Source organism: Schizosaccharomyces osmophilus, chromosome 1 (assembly GCF_027921745.1).
Source record: "Schizosaccharomyces osmophilus chromosome 1, complete sequence".
Taxonomy (NCBI): domain Eukaryota; kingdom Fungi; phylum Ascomycota; class Schizosaccharomycetes; order Schizosaccharomycetales; family Schizosaccharomycetaceae; genus Schizosaccharomyces; species Schizosaccharomyces osmophilus.
In genome coordinates, this window is record NC_079238.1 from 1,256,403 (window position 1) to 1,270,835 (window position 14,433).

At 37.6% G+C, this 14,433-nt stretch overlaps 3 protein-coding genes across 3 annotated transcripts; 2 read left to right on the forward strand and 1 right to left on the reverse strand.

Moving 5' to 3' along the window:
* Positions 1 to 269: 269 nt before the first annotated feature.
* Positions 270 to 9,560, forward strand: vps1301 (intermembrane lipid transfer protein, chorein family Vps13a; the record flags this gene model as incomplete). The annotated part of the gene is made up of 3 exons (XM_056179378.1): positions 270 to 291; positions 350 to 462; positions 513 to 9,560. The coding sequence occupies 3 exons, from the start codon at positions 270 to 272 to the stop codon at positions 9,558 to 9,560; spliced, it is 9,183 nt and encodes a 3,060-aa protein (XP_056036965.1).
* A 619-nt stretch (positions 9,561 to 10,179) lies between these two features.
* Positions 10,180 to 12,358, reverse strand: bch1 (exomer complex ChAPs family (Chs5p-Arf1p-binding) protein Bch1; the record flags this gene model as incomplete). The annotated part of the gene is made up of 3 exons (XM_056179379.1): positions 10,180 to 11,976; positions 12,133 to 12,259; positions 12,327 to 12,358. 3 exons carry the CDS (start codon positions 12,356 to 12,358, stop codon positions 10,180 to 10,182), a joined length of 1,956 nt encoding a protein of 651 aa, XP_056036966.1.
* A 647-nt stretch (positions 12,359 to 13,005) lies between these two features.
* Positions 13,006 to 13,294, forward strand: atp15 (F1-FO ATP synthase epsilon subunit; the record flags this gene model as incomplete). Its single annotated transcript, XM_056179380.1, has 2 exons — positions 13,006 to 13,034; positions 13,120 to 13,294. 2 exons carry the CDS (start codon positions 13,006 to 13,008, stop codon positions 13,292 to 13,294), a joined length of 204 nt encoding a protein of 67 aa, XP_056036967.1.
* Between the last annotated feature and the right edge of the window lie 1,139 nt (positions 13,295 to 14,433).

A 14,433-nucleotide genomic window follows, 5' to 3' on the forward strand; every position in this document is an offset into this window, starting at 1 on the left:
TTTAGAGTTTCAATAACCATTTTCTCAATTACATTTGGAATTTATGTCTCATCTATAGTTGTTTTTCGTACTTATAACAAACAGTTATATGAATGATTCCTTTGAGTATTTTTTAGTAAATAACAAGTAGTAATACATTTCCCTTTTCACAATTTAAAAGTCATCCGATGGATAATTTGTAAAGTAAATTGGTCCGCTTAATGTTGTTATTTAGTGATGGCACAGAATGTAACCAAGCTTCAGCGCTTCTTTTCGAGAGTGCCATCAAAATGTTAGAGGGTCTAATAGCGGGTATAATGAACATAACAATAAAAATAATTTTGAGTATCTATACTAATGGATTGATTAGGACTCTTGAACAAGATTTTAGGTTCTTATGTGGACAACCTGGACACCAAACAGCTGAATATTGGTGTCTGGGGCGGACGTGTAAGTCTTCAAAATCTTGCAATTAAGCCAGAAGTAAGTAGGAGAAATTGTAATAAATGCAGCTTTTCTAACTGTCTTGCCAGGCCTTGGACAAATTGGGCATACCTATAAAAATCGTCAGAGGGTTTATAGGTAATTTTATCTTAGAGATGCCTTGGTCAGATTTACAAAAGAAATCACTAAAAGTAAAAATCGAAGATATCTATCTATTAGTTCGCCCTCAAGGAAAAAGTTCACTCACCGAGCAACAACTTAAAGAATACCAGCAAAACTTTAAGCAAGAACAGCTTGACAGTTTTGAAATCTTAAGAAAAAACTTCCGAGAAGCACTTGATGATGTGAATTCTACCGCAACGAACAGTAAAAAACAATCCCTCCTAGAGTTTATGATTGCTAAGTTAACTGCTAATCTCGAGGTTTCAGTTGACCGAGTGCACTTGCATTATGATGATGATTTAAGCGATTCCAAACATCCATTTTCCTTGGGAGTTACTTTGAGATCGCTACGATTACATTCTACAAACGATGATTTCAAGGGATATCTATTACCTTCCGATCCCCTTCCCGAAAATTGTATTCACAAATACTTATTTGTTGATTATGTTTCTATTTATTATCTAGAGAAGTGCATGATACCCCGAACTTACTCTCCCGAAGAGATCTTTGCCAAATTACGGGAGGCTATTCCTGATTGCATGCAATCGCCGAAGTTTGATTATATACTAAAACCAATGACAGTAGACGGTCACTTCGTTTTATTTCGACATCCTGATGATCAGATTATGCAGTTACGGGGTACTTTGTCGGTTGAAGAATTATCCTTCGCTGTTAGTGATGTCGAATTTAAAAGTTTATTAGGCATTATAGATTATTTCAAACTTATGTTGAGACAGCAGCTTTATATGCACTTCCGCCCCAAAGTAAGCCCAAAGGATGATCCTCTTGCGTGGTTTAGGTACACTGCATTAGTTGTTAAAGACTCCATCCACCAGAAGCAGAAGCAATGGGCTTGGAAATATTTTAAATCCCGCCGAGACGATCGTATCTTGTATATGGATATAATTCGTAAAAGATATTTAAATGAGGAAGTTGATCGCCAAGGAATTTATCTACAAAAAGCAATTGAGCAGAGGACGAACATTTATGACCTTATTAAATATCGTTCCCGTGTCCATACTTCGTTGCTAAATGAGAAGAATCCTGGCTACTTAAAGCTGAAAAAATCTGCTATTCAAGGCTGGTTTGACTGGGCAGCAGCACATATTCGAAACCCACGAGATGATGTTTCTGATACTCCCAGGTTCACTGAAGAAGAGCAAAAGCAGCTTTTTACTTCTATAGAATGGAGTGGACAAGTTTATCCTAATAGCGTTGCGTTGAACCCGGATACTTGCATTGCTGTCTTTAATATCTATATTGAAAGAGGAAGCTTTTCAATATTGTCAAAAACCGAACATAAAAAAATTACGATAATTCAGCAACGATTTAAAGGATTTGAAACTGAATGCTTAGTTCGTCCGCGATCTTTTAAACTAAAGGTTTCCTTAAAAGATTTGGATGTTCTGGATGGGATCACTAATCCTAAATTGCCTCCTAATAAAGTTGTTTTTTGCAAGCATTCCGATGGAACCAATGAAGGAAATTTAAAAATACCAAAATCTTATAGAGAACACTTGTTTTTCCTTTTATTTGATTCTTATTCTTTGGATTCAAAGGCTAGTTCTGTTTTGTTGGTTCACTTAAGAACCCTCATTATCATTTACAATCGAACTTGCGTTGAAAGACTTATTGAATTTTTTCTACCCCCTCGAACGAAACTCGAGCACGTCACAGAATGGAGTTATTCAGCTGCTGCCAAATTTATGAATCTAGCTAGGCAAACTCGAGCCAGTTTAGATTATGCACTCGAACAGCATAAGACAGCCGATATGACTATTGACTTACAAGCACCTTTGATTGTAGTTCGTCAGGTTTGTTCGAATTTTAATAGCCCCACTTTATTTCTCGATGTTGGCCGCATTGTTGCTCATACTCAACTTGTAGATGATCAGCTTATTGATAAATTTCGTTGTCTACAAAGTAAACAGATTGATTCTGAGCTTATGGAGCAATTGAAAAACTTAATGTATGATCGATTTGTCATTTCGCTTTTTGAAACAAGGTGTTTGATTGCTCCGAATTACGATGTTGGAATGTCTTGTTTACCAGTAGAATCTGATTACCACGTTTTAAAAGAATGCTCTTTGGATATTAGTTTCGAGGTATCCATTCTACAAAAAGCAACTAATCTAACCAAATTTCGTGTGTTTAGTCATATGAAAAGTGCCGAAATTATGTTTACAGACGATCAGTTTAAAGTGTTAGCCAATATGATGAGTAATTTGCTTCCTACTTTTCCGTCCATGGAAACACCATTTACGACTCAACAATTTCTTGATGCAGTCAAACCTCCTGAATTTTATGATGCTTCTGAGTCTTTCCAACAAACATCACAAGAATCCTCAATTAAATTAGCAAACACAAGGATAATTGAATTTATAGCTCAGGAGGTGTTTGCCTTTTACTTTACTGTTGATGGTGCTGTGTGTTCCATGTGTTGGAGGCTTAACGACAAAGTAATTCCTATCATGCGTGCTTTTACTACCTTTTCAGTGGAGTTGGTTGTTCGCAAATTTGACTATCACGTTTTAATAACTCTTACAGACTTAACCATTAAAGAGTTTACATATCCTTCAGCATTATGCAATAACACGCTGGTGGCTCCATCTCCAAATTCTTCAGATGAGGCTGCTGGTAAAGTTGTTATTAGTTATATGAGTATTGATGAGGACTCCCCTGAGTTGCACCCAATTTACGAAGGTGTTAGGATTACGACTGGTGTTGCATTATCTGATTTACGTCTCAATGTAGTACCTTCTGGCTTTATACTTATATATGATTACATTTTATGCTCATTCACGCCCTTATATAACGCGTATAAGGTAAACGAAGGAACAAAAATAAGTGCTGATGATAATGAAAGCCTAAAAGGCGAAAGCTCTTCTATAAAAGAAAATGCCAATTTGCGGCTCAATCGCATCAATATTCATCTCTACGATAGAGAAGTCAACTTTTCCATACTCAATCTGGAAAATCTGAAACTACATATGGAATTTCGGGATTCGTTTTCTCTTCAGGCTCATTTTTATAAAGCCGAAGTTTTTAAGTGTTTGCATGATTCCGCAACCCCCCAAAAAATATTATCAATTGATAATGAAGATTTATGCAATTTGCAATATGAAAGCTACGACGTCAACAAGCAGACAATAAAAGGACAATTACAGCAGGACTCAAGTTTAGATTTATCTGTTGGTCCTGTCACCATAAACTTCAATGAGGAATTTTTTAATACTCTTTATGGGTTTTTCGTGAAGTACAAAAAGCAAAAAGGCCTTTATGACTCTGTTAAATATGCACCATATTATGATTTATATGGAAAAGAAAATACACAAACTTATACTAAGTATGAATTTCATGTTCGCAATCCTACGATTGTCTATGAGGGAATCATTTCTCCAAATGAGCAAACCAAGTCTTCTATTCTTGTTAACATCGGTTCATTTGCGATAAGTAATGAAGCTCCCAAAGTTAGCAATAAGCTTAGGAAATCTCCGTTCAAGATGGCGATTAATTCTGTTAAAATTTCTACGTCAATTTCTAACTTCAAGCAACGAATCCAACTTTCAAAAAACTTTGACTTCGAGCTAAATTTTAGTTACGCAACGGAATTAAGAACACTTTCTAGTATCCTTAAGATAGATGCGAAAACCCCCAAATTGGAAGTGGATATGTGTGAACCTCACCATGTACTTTTGTGGTCATTTTATAATGCTGCCACTGGCTTTACTGGCCTGGATGTATATCATTCTGATAAGCAATTGAGGAATGAACTCGCTGCAGCCTTGTCAAGGAACGGAACGACTAGCGCATTGACTATACCTGAGATGACTTCTTATGAATTCTCGATAGCTGTACTGTATAACTTCGAAAAGTTACGATATAATGTTTTTACTGACGATGAATTTGAGGATCTTACTCATTTGATGGCTTTACATACTGTCGTGGATTTCTCTCATATTCAAGCTGAGCAACATATGTATGCCAGTGGTCGTAACTATACCGAATTTTCAATATCTGAAATTCAATTTTACGACGTAAGCAGAAGAGAACATCCCACTTTAAACAAAACCCTTCAGTATCCTGACAAACACCACACGCTTATTATAGGTTCACTTGATTATGCGACTCATATGCCAAAATCTAACTTAGTTATTGAGGTGGATTCGCCGATGGTGTACGTTAACTTTGACTACTTATATCCATTATGGTCAATTTTCGTTCATTGGCATCGTGCTTATTATAGCACATTAAAGGCTTTGAATAGCCGAGCGTTGACGTCCAAAGATGCCTCCAGTCAAACGGAAGATTGCACATTATTTTACAGAATCACGTTTGTTGAATTGTGCCTCGTGTTTATTAAGGACATTGAAGCTCCAGTACCATATATTCTTCCTGCTAATTTTGGGGAACTATTGATAACCCAACAATCAATAATGGCTGTAACCGCGAATAACGTTACATTGAACGCTCACACACTGGGTGATAATTCGAGGGTTGCTACTCAGTTAGTAGATCCATTTGGTTTTCGATTTGCGTATTCCCTACATAAAGCCAGCAATATGCAGGTTATGTCGAACATATCATTGGACTTTGAAGCACTGATCATTCGGTCTACGTATCCAGATTTGTTGTTCCTCCAGAAAGTGCTGCGAGGTGTTTACAATTTCTACTATGCGTTATACGCGGTGCCCTTAAAAGAGGGAGAAGACTTGAACATAGATGAAGAAGACAATCAAATATTTACAGATATTCCGAATACGAATTCTTGCTCACTCTTTGGAATTAAGATTTGCAAAGAAGAATGTTCCCTAACTATAGACGGAATTCGGATCCTATTGATTAGTCAATTGCATGATTTACCGATTGTAAATTTGAACGTGAAGCCTCTGAAGATTGATCTGAATGACTGGTCATCTGAATTAAATTTGAATACCCATTTAGAGCTATTTATGAATTTTTACAACTTTGCTAACTCCCATTGGGAGCCATTTCTAGAACCTTGGGCATTTGGGTTTCACCTGTCCAGGAACCCGAATACCTTTAAATGTGCCCTCTATTTAATATCAAGGAAGAAATTAGAACTGGTAATAACTTCTCAGCTTTTGGAAACTCTAAGTTTTGGATTTTCCAAAGGAGTAAACGAGGATTTACGAGCTTCGTCTGAAACAGATGCTCCATACCGAATTCACAATCATACTGGGCATACCGTGAGTATTTGGGCTGATTATGAAGGAAGCGATAATTCTTACGTCCGTAGATTAGAGGATGGAAAAGGAACCGATTGGAAGTTTGAAGAATGGCGGCAGATGCAAGATATAATGAAGCAAGATGGAAACAGATCATGTATAGGCTTACATTTTGAAAATGGTATTTTTGACACTTTACGACGCATACGAGTGAACAAAGTGGGAGAATATGTTTTTCCACTTACATCTGAAAATTCACCAGTGAAACATTACATAGTGGTTGATGTTTCTTTAAGCGGAGAATATGTTAAGCACATTTCTTTAAGGTCTCCTTTATTGCTGAAAAATGAAAGTATGATGGAAGTGGAAATTATTTTATGTGACTCAGTTGGCCATAAGAAATCGCCTATCTACACAATCCCCCCAAAACAAGTTTGCAATTTACCTATTGAAGCTGCTTACGAGAATTTTATTCATATTCGACCAATTTCAGAATTTGGATATGCCTGGTCTTTGGAACCTATTAATTGGAGACTTTTAACCGAGAAGAAGAAAAGTGTACTTTCGTGTTCCCAACTACATCAGGCTGATAAAGTTCCTTTTTGTCGATTTGCGGTGAATGCTGAGTATAGAAACAAACAGATCGCATCGCATTATCCATACATGCACATTAACATAACTGCTTTATTAGAATTAAGGAATCTGTTACCCATTGATATTCAGGTCAAAATCGTCGATAAAGAAGCAAACTCCACTTGGATGTCGAAGATCGATGTTGGTAAATGCTCTTACGTTCATTCAGTTGATATATCTCATGTTCTGCTTTTGCAAGTCCAAACGTCTAATTCCGAACTTGTTTCCAGTTCTTTTGCGACAATTGTGACTAATAATCCAGAAGTATATGAGCGTGATAAGTACCTTACAGTGACACTTCAGGACGGAAGAAAAGTCAAGTTAGGTTTGAAATATGTTGAAGTTTTCCCAGGAATTTTTCATGTTGAAATTTTTAGTCCATACGTTGTGATTAATAAAACTAGGACGACGTTAGCCATTGGCCCGAAAAGTGAATATAAAAAATTTGCATTTTCTGCTGTTAAACTTTCCGAGGGTACCAGTGACGAGGCAATTCCTTGCCTTTTCTCATATTGGAAAAACCACGGCAGCCGCCGGTGCCGTTTACAATGTAATAGCTCACAATGGAGTGACCCAATTAGCTTTGATGCCATTGGCAGTGTTTTCGAAGTCGATCTTCCCCATAAATACATTCATGATCTTGTTTACAAAATTGGTGTATTTATTGAAACAGGACCAAATGGTTATTCGAATACCAAAGTTGTCACTATAGCATCAAGGTTCATGATAATTAATAATACCCGATGGACGCTCTCAATAGCTGAACCTAATGAAGAAGCCACAATGGAGATTCAACCTAATGGGGAGGATTTTTTGAAGTATATTACGAAAACAGCATCTCCAATGATTCGAGTTTGTTGTGGGGATTTTTATGAATGGTCTTCACCCTTTCTAATTGAAGAAATTGGTTCTATATATCTGCGTTTACCTACTTTGGAAGGTGAAAGGTTAATAAGAGCGGAAATTACTTTAGATATGGCTACTATTTTTATTTACTTTATAGAGGAAAACGGGACCTGGCCATTTTATATAAGGAACGAGACGAATTTAAATTTTAAGTTTTCACAAGTCAACATTCTTGATGAAGAGAATAAGAAACGGAACCAAACATGTGAACAAAAGACACACGATTTACCTTCTCATAGTGAGGTTCAATATTCTTGGGATTATCCTTCTTCGCTATCCAAGGAAATTATTTTGCAGAATCGCTCGAACAAGTGCCCGACAACATTGGCAGAAATCGGTTCTTTAACGCCTTTCAAGATAAAGGATGAATCAGGTGTTTCTACTTTCATTTCGAGAGACATCATCGCAAGTGGAATTTCGAAAATCTTGATCCTAAAACCGGCTGACATGGCGTCAATGGTTGCAAAACCAAAATTTTCCAGTAAGGTAGCTTGTGAAGAACAAGATTTCACCCTGGAACAAGCCGATAGTTGTATAGACTTATCCGTTAAATTTATAATGGAAGGAATCGGCATATCTCTTGTATGTAGAAACACGCAAGAACTAGCATATATAACCTTTCATGGCGTCAATTTTTTTTATACTGAGTCTAGCACTCTTCGAACCTTCAAACTGGATATTCGGTGGATACAAGCGGATAATCAGTTGTATGGAGGTATTTACCCAATATTACTGTATCCTACCATTTTATCTCAGGAGGATGCAATGAACGATAACTCCTTGTTACCGACTTTCCATTCCATGGTAGCCTTGATGAAAGACGATACTTATGGTGTCACGTATGTCAAATATGCGACGATACTACTGCAAGAGTTGACGATTGAAATTGACGAAGACTTTGCGTTTGCTGCATTCGAATTTATGAAAGATTCTATGCCTCATTCGTTCAAGCCCCCGGAAGATTTAATGTTTAACACTAGCTTGCATATACGTATACCAAATGATCTCAGTTCTGATATAAAGGTTTATTTTGAAATTCTGAACTTACAACCAAGTCAACTTCACTTGTCTTTTGTGAGAACCGAACGGATTAACAATGCAAACACCTCGGTATCATCGCATAACCCATTTGTCTACTTTGTAAATATTTTGTCAATGGCAATCGGCAATATTAATGATGCGCCGGTTCGTCTGAACGCTTTGATAATGGACAATGCTCACGTATCTTTGCGACGTTTGTTCGAGCTAGTCAAAAACCATTATGAACAAGAGATGCTTTTTCAAGTTCACAAAATAGTTGGCTCCGCTGACTTTTTAGGAAATCCTGTTGGCTTATTTACCACAATTACATCAGGTTTTGCTGACATTTTTTACGAACCTTTTCATGGATTCATTATAAGTGAAGGATCTTATGAGCTTGGAATTGGCTTTGCCAAAGGAACTGCAAGTTTTGTTAAGAAAACAATATTTGGTTTAACTGATAGTATGTCAAAGGTAACAGGCACGATTTCAAGAAGTCTGAGTGTTATTACTATGGACCAAAAATTCCAGACTCGTCGAAGAACTGCACGCATTCGAAATCGACCAGTTCATCTTCTATATGGAGTTACGGCTGGTGCAACTTCATTTTACACTGGAGTTCGAAGTGGCCTCAGTGGATTAGCCCTTCAGCCAGTTTTAGGTGCAAGAAGAAATGGAATGCCGGGATTTATGAAAGGCCTGGGTAAAGGCATGGTTGGATTTACTACCAAACCTCTCGTGGGCCTCTTTGATTTTGCATCAAGTATCACGGAAGGCGCTAGAAATACAACGACAGTGTTTGACGAACGGAACATTGAAAAAATAAGAATGTCAAGACTGGTTCACAAAGACGGAGTTGTTCATCCGTTTGATTTGAGAGAAGCTCTTGGCCAGTATTGGTTGAAACACCTTGACAATGGACGATACTTCAATGAATACTATAGGGCACACATAGTCATTAAGAGCCAGCAAATTGTTATTTTGACTGACCGACGCGTTATGTTTGTTCGGTCAAAGAGTTTACGGTGTACAAAAGAATTTCCTCTTCGAAAGCTTCAAAACGCTGAGTTAAGAAATGATCGAAAAGTAGCACTAATTATGAAGAAAGGCACCTGTTACGAATTTGTGGTTCCTCAGAGTACTGCCCGAGAATATATATTTCGGCAAATACGAGACGAGCTTAGTAACTTGCAACACATAATAGCTTACGAGCTAGAGTTACTGTAAGACTTGTTTATAAATATCGAATTAATATAAGCTTTAAGTTTTTCACTGAAGCTCATAACTCTCCCGTAGAGGACTTTCTTTCCTTACCGTTTTTTATGATATCACTAGGATTAGGGATCACAAAATATCTCCTTCGTTTAAACGTTTATGATTTTATTTTATTTATTTATAATTCCTGCTGAAGATTGGTTCCTGATGATTACTACATAGGCTTGCTATCTTCATTCTACATATTGCCAGTTTGAATAAAGCCGGAATTTTGGTTTTTTACCTCCGTGAGCAATACATATAAATTAGCGGACCTTCTAATTTGTTTTTGATTCTAAGATTGGACGTAGCAATCGGAGCATAAAAGAACCATCTTTGCAAATCGATATTTTGGCAGGACTTACTTACCACTTACGACCACCAAGAACCTAAAAATATGCTTACTAGGGTAGTTACAATTTAATTATTTATTCGATATATATGTATTTTACCTTTCGTAAGGAACGTAAAGGTCAGTGCTTGACCACGTTCTTCATTAAGGAACGTTGGGAACTTAATAAGACAGACTATGCAGTTTAAACACGCAAAACAAGATATAGAAAAGAAGGTGAAAGAAACATTACAAGGAAAATTATAATTCATGTCCAGGAATCTGAAAAACAATTGCCCATTCGAAATAAAGCTTGTGGATCAGATTTAGGATGTAGGGATCCAATCTAGTAGAAGCCAATATACTCTTCATTTTCAACGCACCGTCTTGCATGATTCTATTTTTAATATGCTCTAACAAGAATGGAGAGTACTCTTGGTACCAGCGATAATTAGAAAGAGTCAGTTTAGCAATAGCTGTCAGTACCAATTCTATATTGTTATCCTCAGCACAAATTATTAGCATGGTCTTCCATGCTTTGAACGAAAACATATTCTCAAGACAAGCACAAAAAGCTTCGACAGCTTCAACACGATGGTGTAAACGGAAAGCTACTTCACCCAAAATTTCCCATTCCATAGGAGACTTACGGTAAACCAATCCCTGTGACCTAAAATGCGTGTACTCAGCACGCCAGATGGTAAACACACGTAGATCTTCATATAAAACCATAAAAAGGTTATCCAACCATCGTTCGCATAAGCGCTTATTATGAACGTTCAGGTTCTGGGCAGAACTGCTCATTATGGCCTCTGGCTTATCCAAGTGAGATTCGTTACCATCTTGCTTATTAACTGAGGGCTCACCTGTAATGACATCCTCTTTCGTTTCTGGATTAGGTTTGCTATTATCATTCAGTGAGCGGTATTCTTCTTCCATAACGAAGACAGAGGAACGGATTCGTAATAGCTCATCCCAGCCAATTTTTGAGCAGATGAGTGTTAATAACTCGTAAACTTTTGCAAAGGTACCACGAAGGCTCGGAGAAGGGAGGCGGGCAAGGTAAGGATCTATCAAGTCCACGGAGGCGGCTCGTCCATTCCCATTTTCCCCTTCAAGTTCTTCTTTAGGGAAGCCGACTGGCAATGGAAGGTGAGCTTTTGTAGGAGGAGGGATAGGGTACACATCTCGTTCATAATAGGTGTACATTGGGCAAGAATTTAAGGCCAACAACGCAGAATCAAAGTCTTCTAAATGAAGATAGACTTCTGCCAAACAAATCCAAGGTACAAATTCAGATGGGGAAGCATGGACGGCACGCTTAACACTTGTCAACGCAAGGTCGAAACGCTCCTTGGAAACCAAATATCTTGCTTGAACGACGAGCAAGTCAGCAGACATTCTTTGTTTTTGCAATGCTTCATGCAGTACACGAACAGCATGCACTTCATGATCCATGAAAAGGTACAATTGCGCCAAAAGAACGGATACTTCTGGAGAATTAATATGCAATTTTTCCAAAGAATTTAGGGCAGCACTAAAACGGCAGTTTTGACAAACGTATACAAAGAAACCTCGAACCAAATGATTGTTGACGTTTGTTGGTATGCGGATTTCGGGCGAAGAGCCTAGTATATGACCCATGGGGAAAAGTTCTTCAAAAGCTTCAAAAAAACGAAGTTCACTGTCCGGATTGGGTATAGGGTTAAATTTGCGATGACCAGTGAAGCGAGAGTAGAGCTCATCCGAATAAAGTAAAGATCGAAGTACGGAAGACATATAGGTTTCGACCCACATGCGCACATCCATTTTGTGCTTTTGCCCATTTTCATCGATCGCATACGTGTCTACGCCGCCAGGAACTTTTGCCTCAACACGAACGTCCAACCGTGAGAATGCATTATAGCAGCAATATACACTGTGATTTATAGACCAAGTCTGCGATTTAGAAAACCATTGCTGGCTTTTGTCTAAGGAATACGAGAGTGTATTCAGATAAGCAGCCAAAGAAGCAGAGGAAGAGGCATCGATTCCCGAAACAAAATGATACGTTCCAACCTAATTGTGTTAGCATTAATTCCTCAAAACGGACAAGTTCCCCAGCCATGTCTGCAACAACTAAACCATTTCGTGACAGCAGACGTTCAAACCCCCTTTAAATGTCCTAGTGGACTTGCATATTCAAACTGTCCTTATTATACAATTGATACATACTTCTTTTGACGGATTTCGAGTGCCAACTTTTGTCGTATGAACGTGATCCGCCGGCCCCAACTCCTTAAATTGGGAAAGAGACTTGGAGCGAGCCTCTAGTGACTCATTTACGCGAGTTTCGAGGAACCTGCGAGGGACATTAGCATAGGTAATTTGGATGCCTCGTTTCGTTTTCAATATCATTCAATACATACTCTGGAATATCTCTGAAAAATGAATCACTCATATACTTTTTTCCTTTAAGAACCGGAAATTCAATGGTTCCCTGATTGGTTTCTGTTAAGTTTCTGGCTGGTAGTGTTAAACAAACGTCAAAGTGCTAAACTGAGCATCTGTACTTGAATAGGGAGTCGGAGAGAAACACGAAAAGTAGAATACCGAAGTGTAGCTACTAGCAGTATATATTTGAAGGACATCAAGTGTTGTAGGTTAGTATCTTAGATAATGAGGAAATTCATTAGTACGTTAATAAGCAAATGAATTTTTGAAAAACTTGATTGATTCCAAAAGGAGAAACAAGACGAACAAAGAAGAGAGGTATATAATTGAGTAGATCTTATAAAAGACATAGGAGTTTTTTTTTGAAAATCTACCTTAAATCTACCTTGGATTTTGCATTTTATGTCTGTAGAACTTAACCAACTCGCATACGGAAAACAGCGACGTCTTTCTGTAGAAACTAAGAGATAACAGTCTTTTTAAAGCTAAGTTATTCTTTTAATGCCTTTTTCCCTTCCAACAGACACGAATTGACGATTTTCTCGTTTTCCTAGAATGTGTCATACCCTTCCCCTACACTGAACGCTCACGTTTGGGAAGCGGGTGGTAGCAATCCTGCATTCCCCCATCTCCTACCTTGTAACAGAATTAGTAATGGCATTCGCTTGGAAAAAGAATTTTAGGTAAGTATAGAAATAAAGATTTGGAAAGGGATTTGTCATTGAAAAATCCACAAAACCGAGCAGAACGACTGACATATGAATTTAGCTACTCGAAATATGCTTCCGTATGCTCCCAGACAGTTCGTCAGGCATTGAAGCCTGAAATACGTTCTGATCTTAAGGGTTCCAACAACGTGGAATTTGTCTATGCCAAGTGGAAGAATGGAAACCAGGAACCAGCTCAAACTTATCGATCTGCTGACGCCGAGCAACAAAAGTAAAATCGGAATAGCTTTGATTGAAAAATTACGGTGATGATTGCAACTATGATTCCTCTCATTGTGTTTTTTCCCGTGCTCCGTTGAAAGGGAGAGCAACCGTTCTATCTATTCTTGTTTTGGCTCCCTTGCACACGGTTGGAGACATTCAGCTTGCTTTCTTTTTCATCTTCTTTTCTTTTTCCAGTCACCACCGTATTTTTATTTCTTTTATTCTTTCACTTTCCGCTCAGGAAACATCCATAGTTTATATCCTTTTGCAAATTAGTGGATAAGGAAAGTTATGAGTCTTTCTACGAATGAAACGCTGTTCCTGTATGTCTATGTTATTATTAATGGTATTTCAACACTGAATCGTATCGTAGACACAGAGATTGGCAGGAAATAAATATAATAAGGAAAGATACATAGTCAGCAGACAAAGTCGTTCCTTTTCATGAACATTAGCATTCCAGTTGATCATTGATGTTTCTTTTTCCTTGAAAAAAGCAGTATCATTGCCATTTCTTCACTATTGTACCTTGAAGCGTATTCTTTTCATGATTGAATCCTTCGTATTCTCATTGTAAGCTGGTTCTTTCATCCGTTGCAACAATACAATTCGTCTCAAACTACCTTTGTTGCTTTGGTTGCATCCATTGTTCCTTCTTGGCAGTTTCCACATGCTAATCAGCTTACTGCTCTCAGTACTGTTCCATATTTCGACTTTTTAACTGTAGGTCCATGGTGCATTCCATCCCCATACGATACAACCAAGTGCATCAAGAAGTATTGATTTCCCAGAGCTGTTAACTATAGACTTTTATAAACACCTTTCAGCCAGAAAAAGAACCCCGTATCCAAAGACACCAATTTTTATACTTGGAATCCAACCAACTCACAACATTGTTAGTGACATCTCCAAGTTATCGTCAGGTGGAAAGCCTTTTTCATTCAAAGTAGCTTTCTTTTTGTTTTTATTTTTGATCTTTCTTATATTTCAAAGAAAATTTTATAAAAAAAAAGGCCTTTATTTAACATCCGACATATGCTTGGTTTGTAAAAATCTGACTACACTGTACATTATCTCATTCCAAACGGTTCATAGAGTTTGCAATTATTACTTTCGTTAATATCTCTGTTGATTTTGCCTTATATTGTTT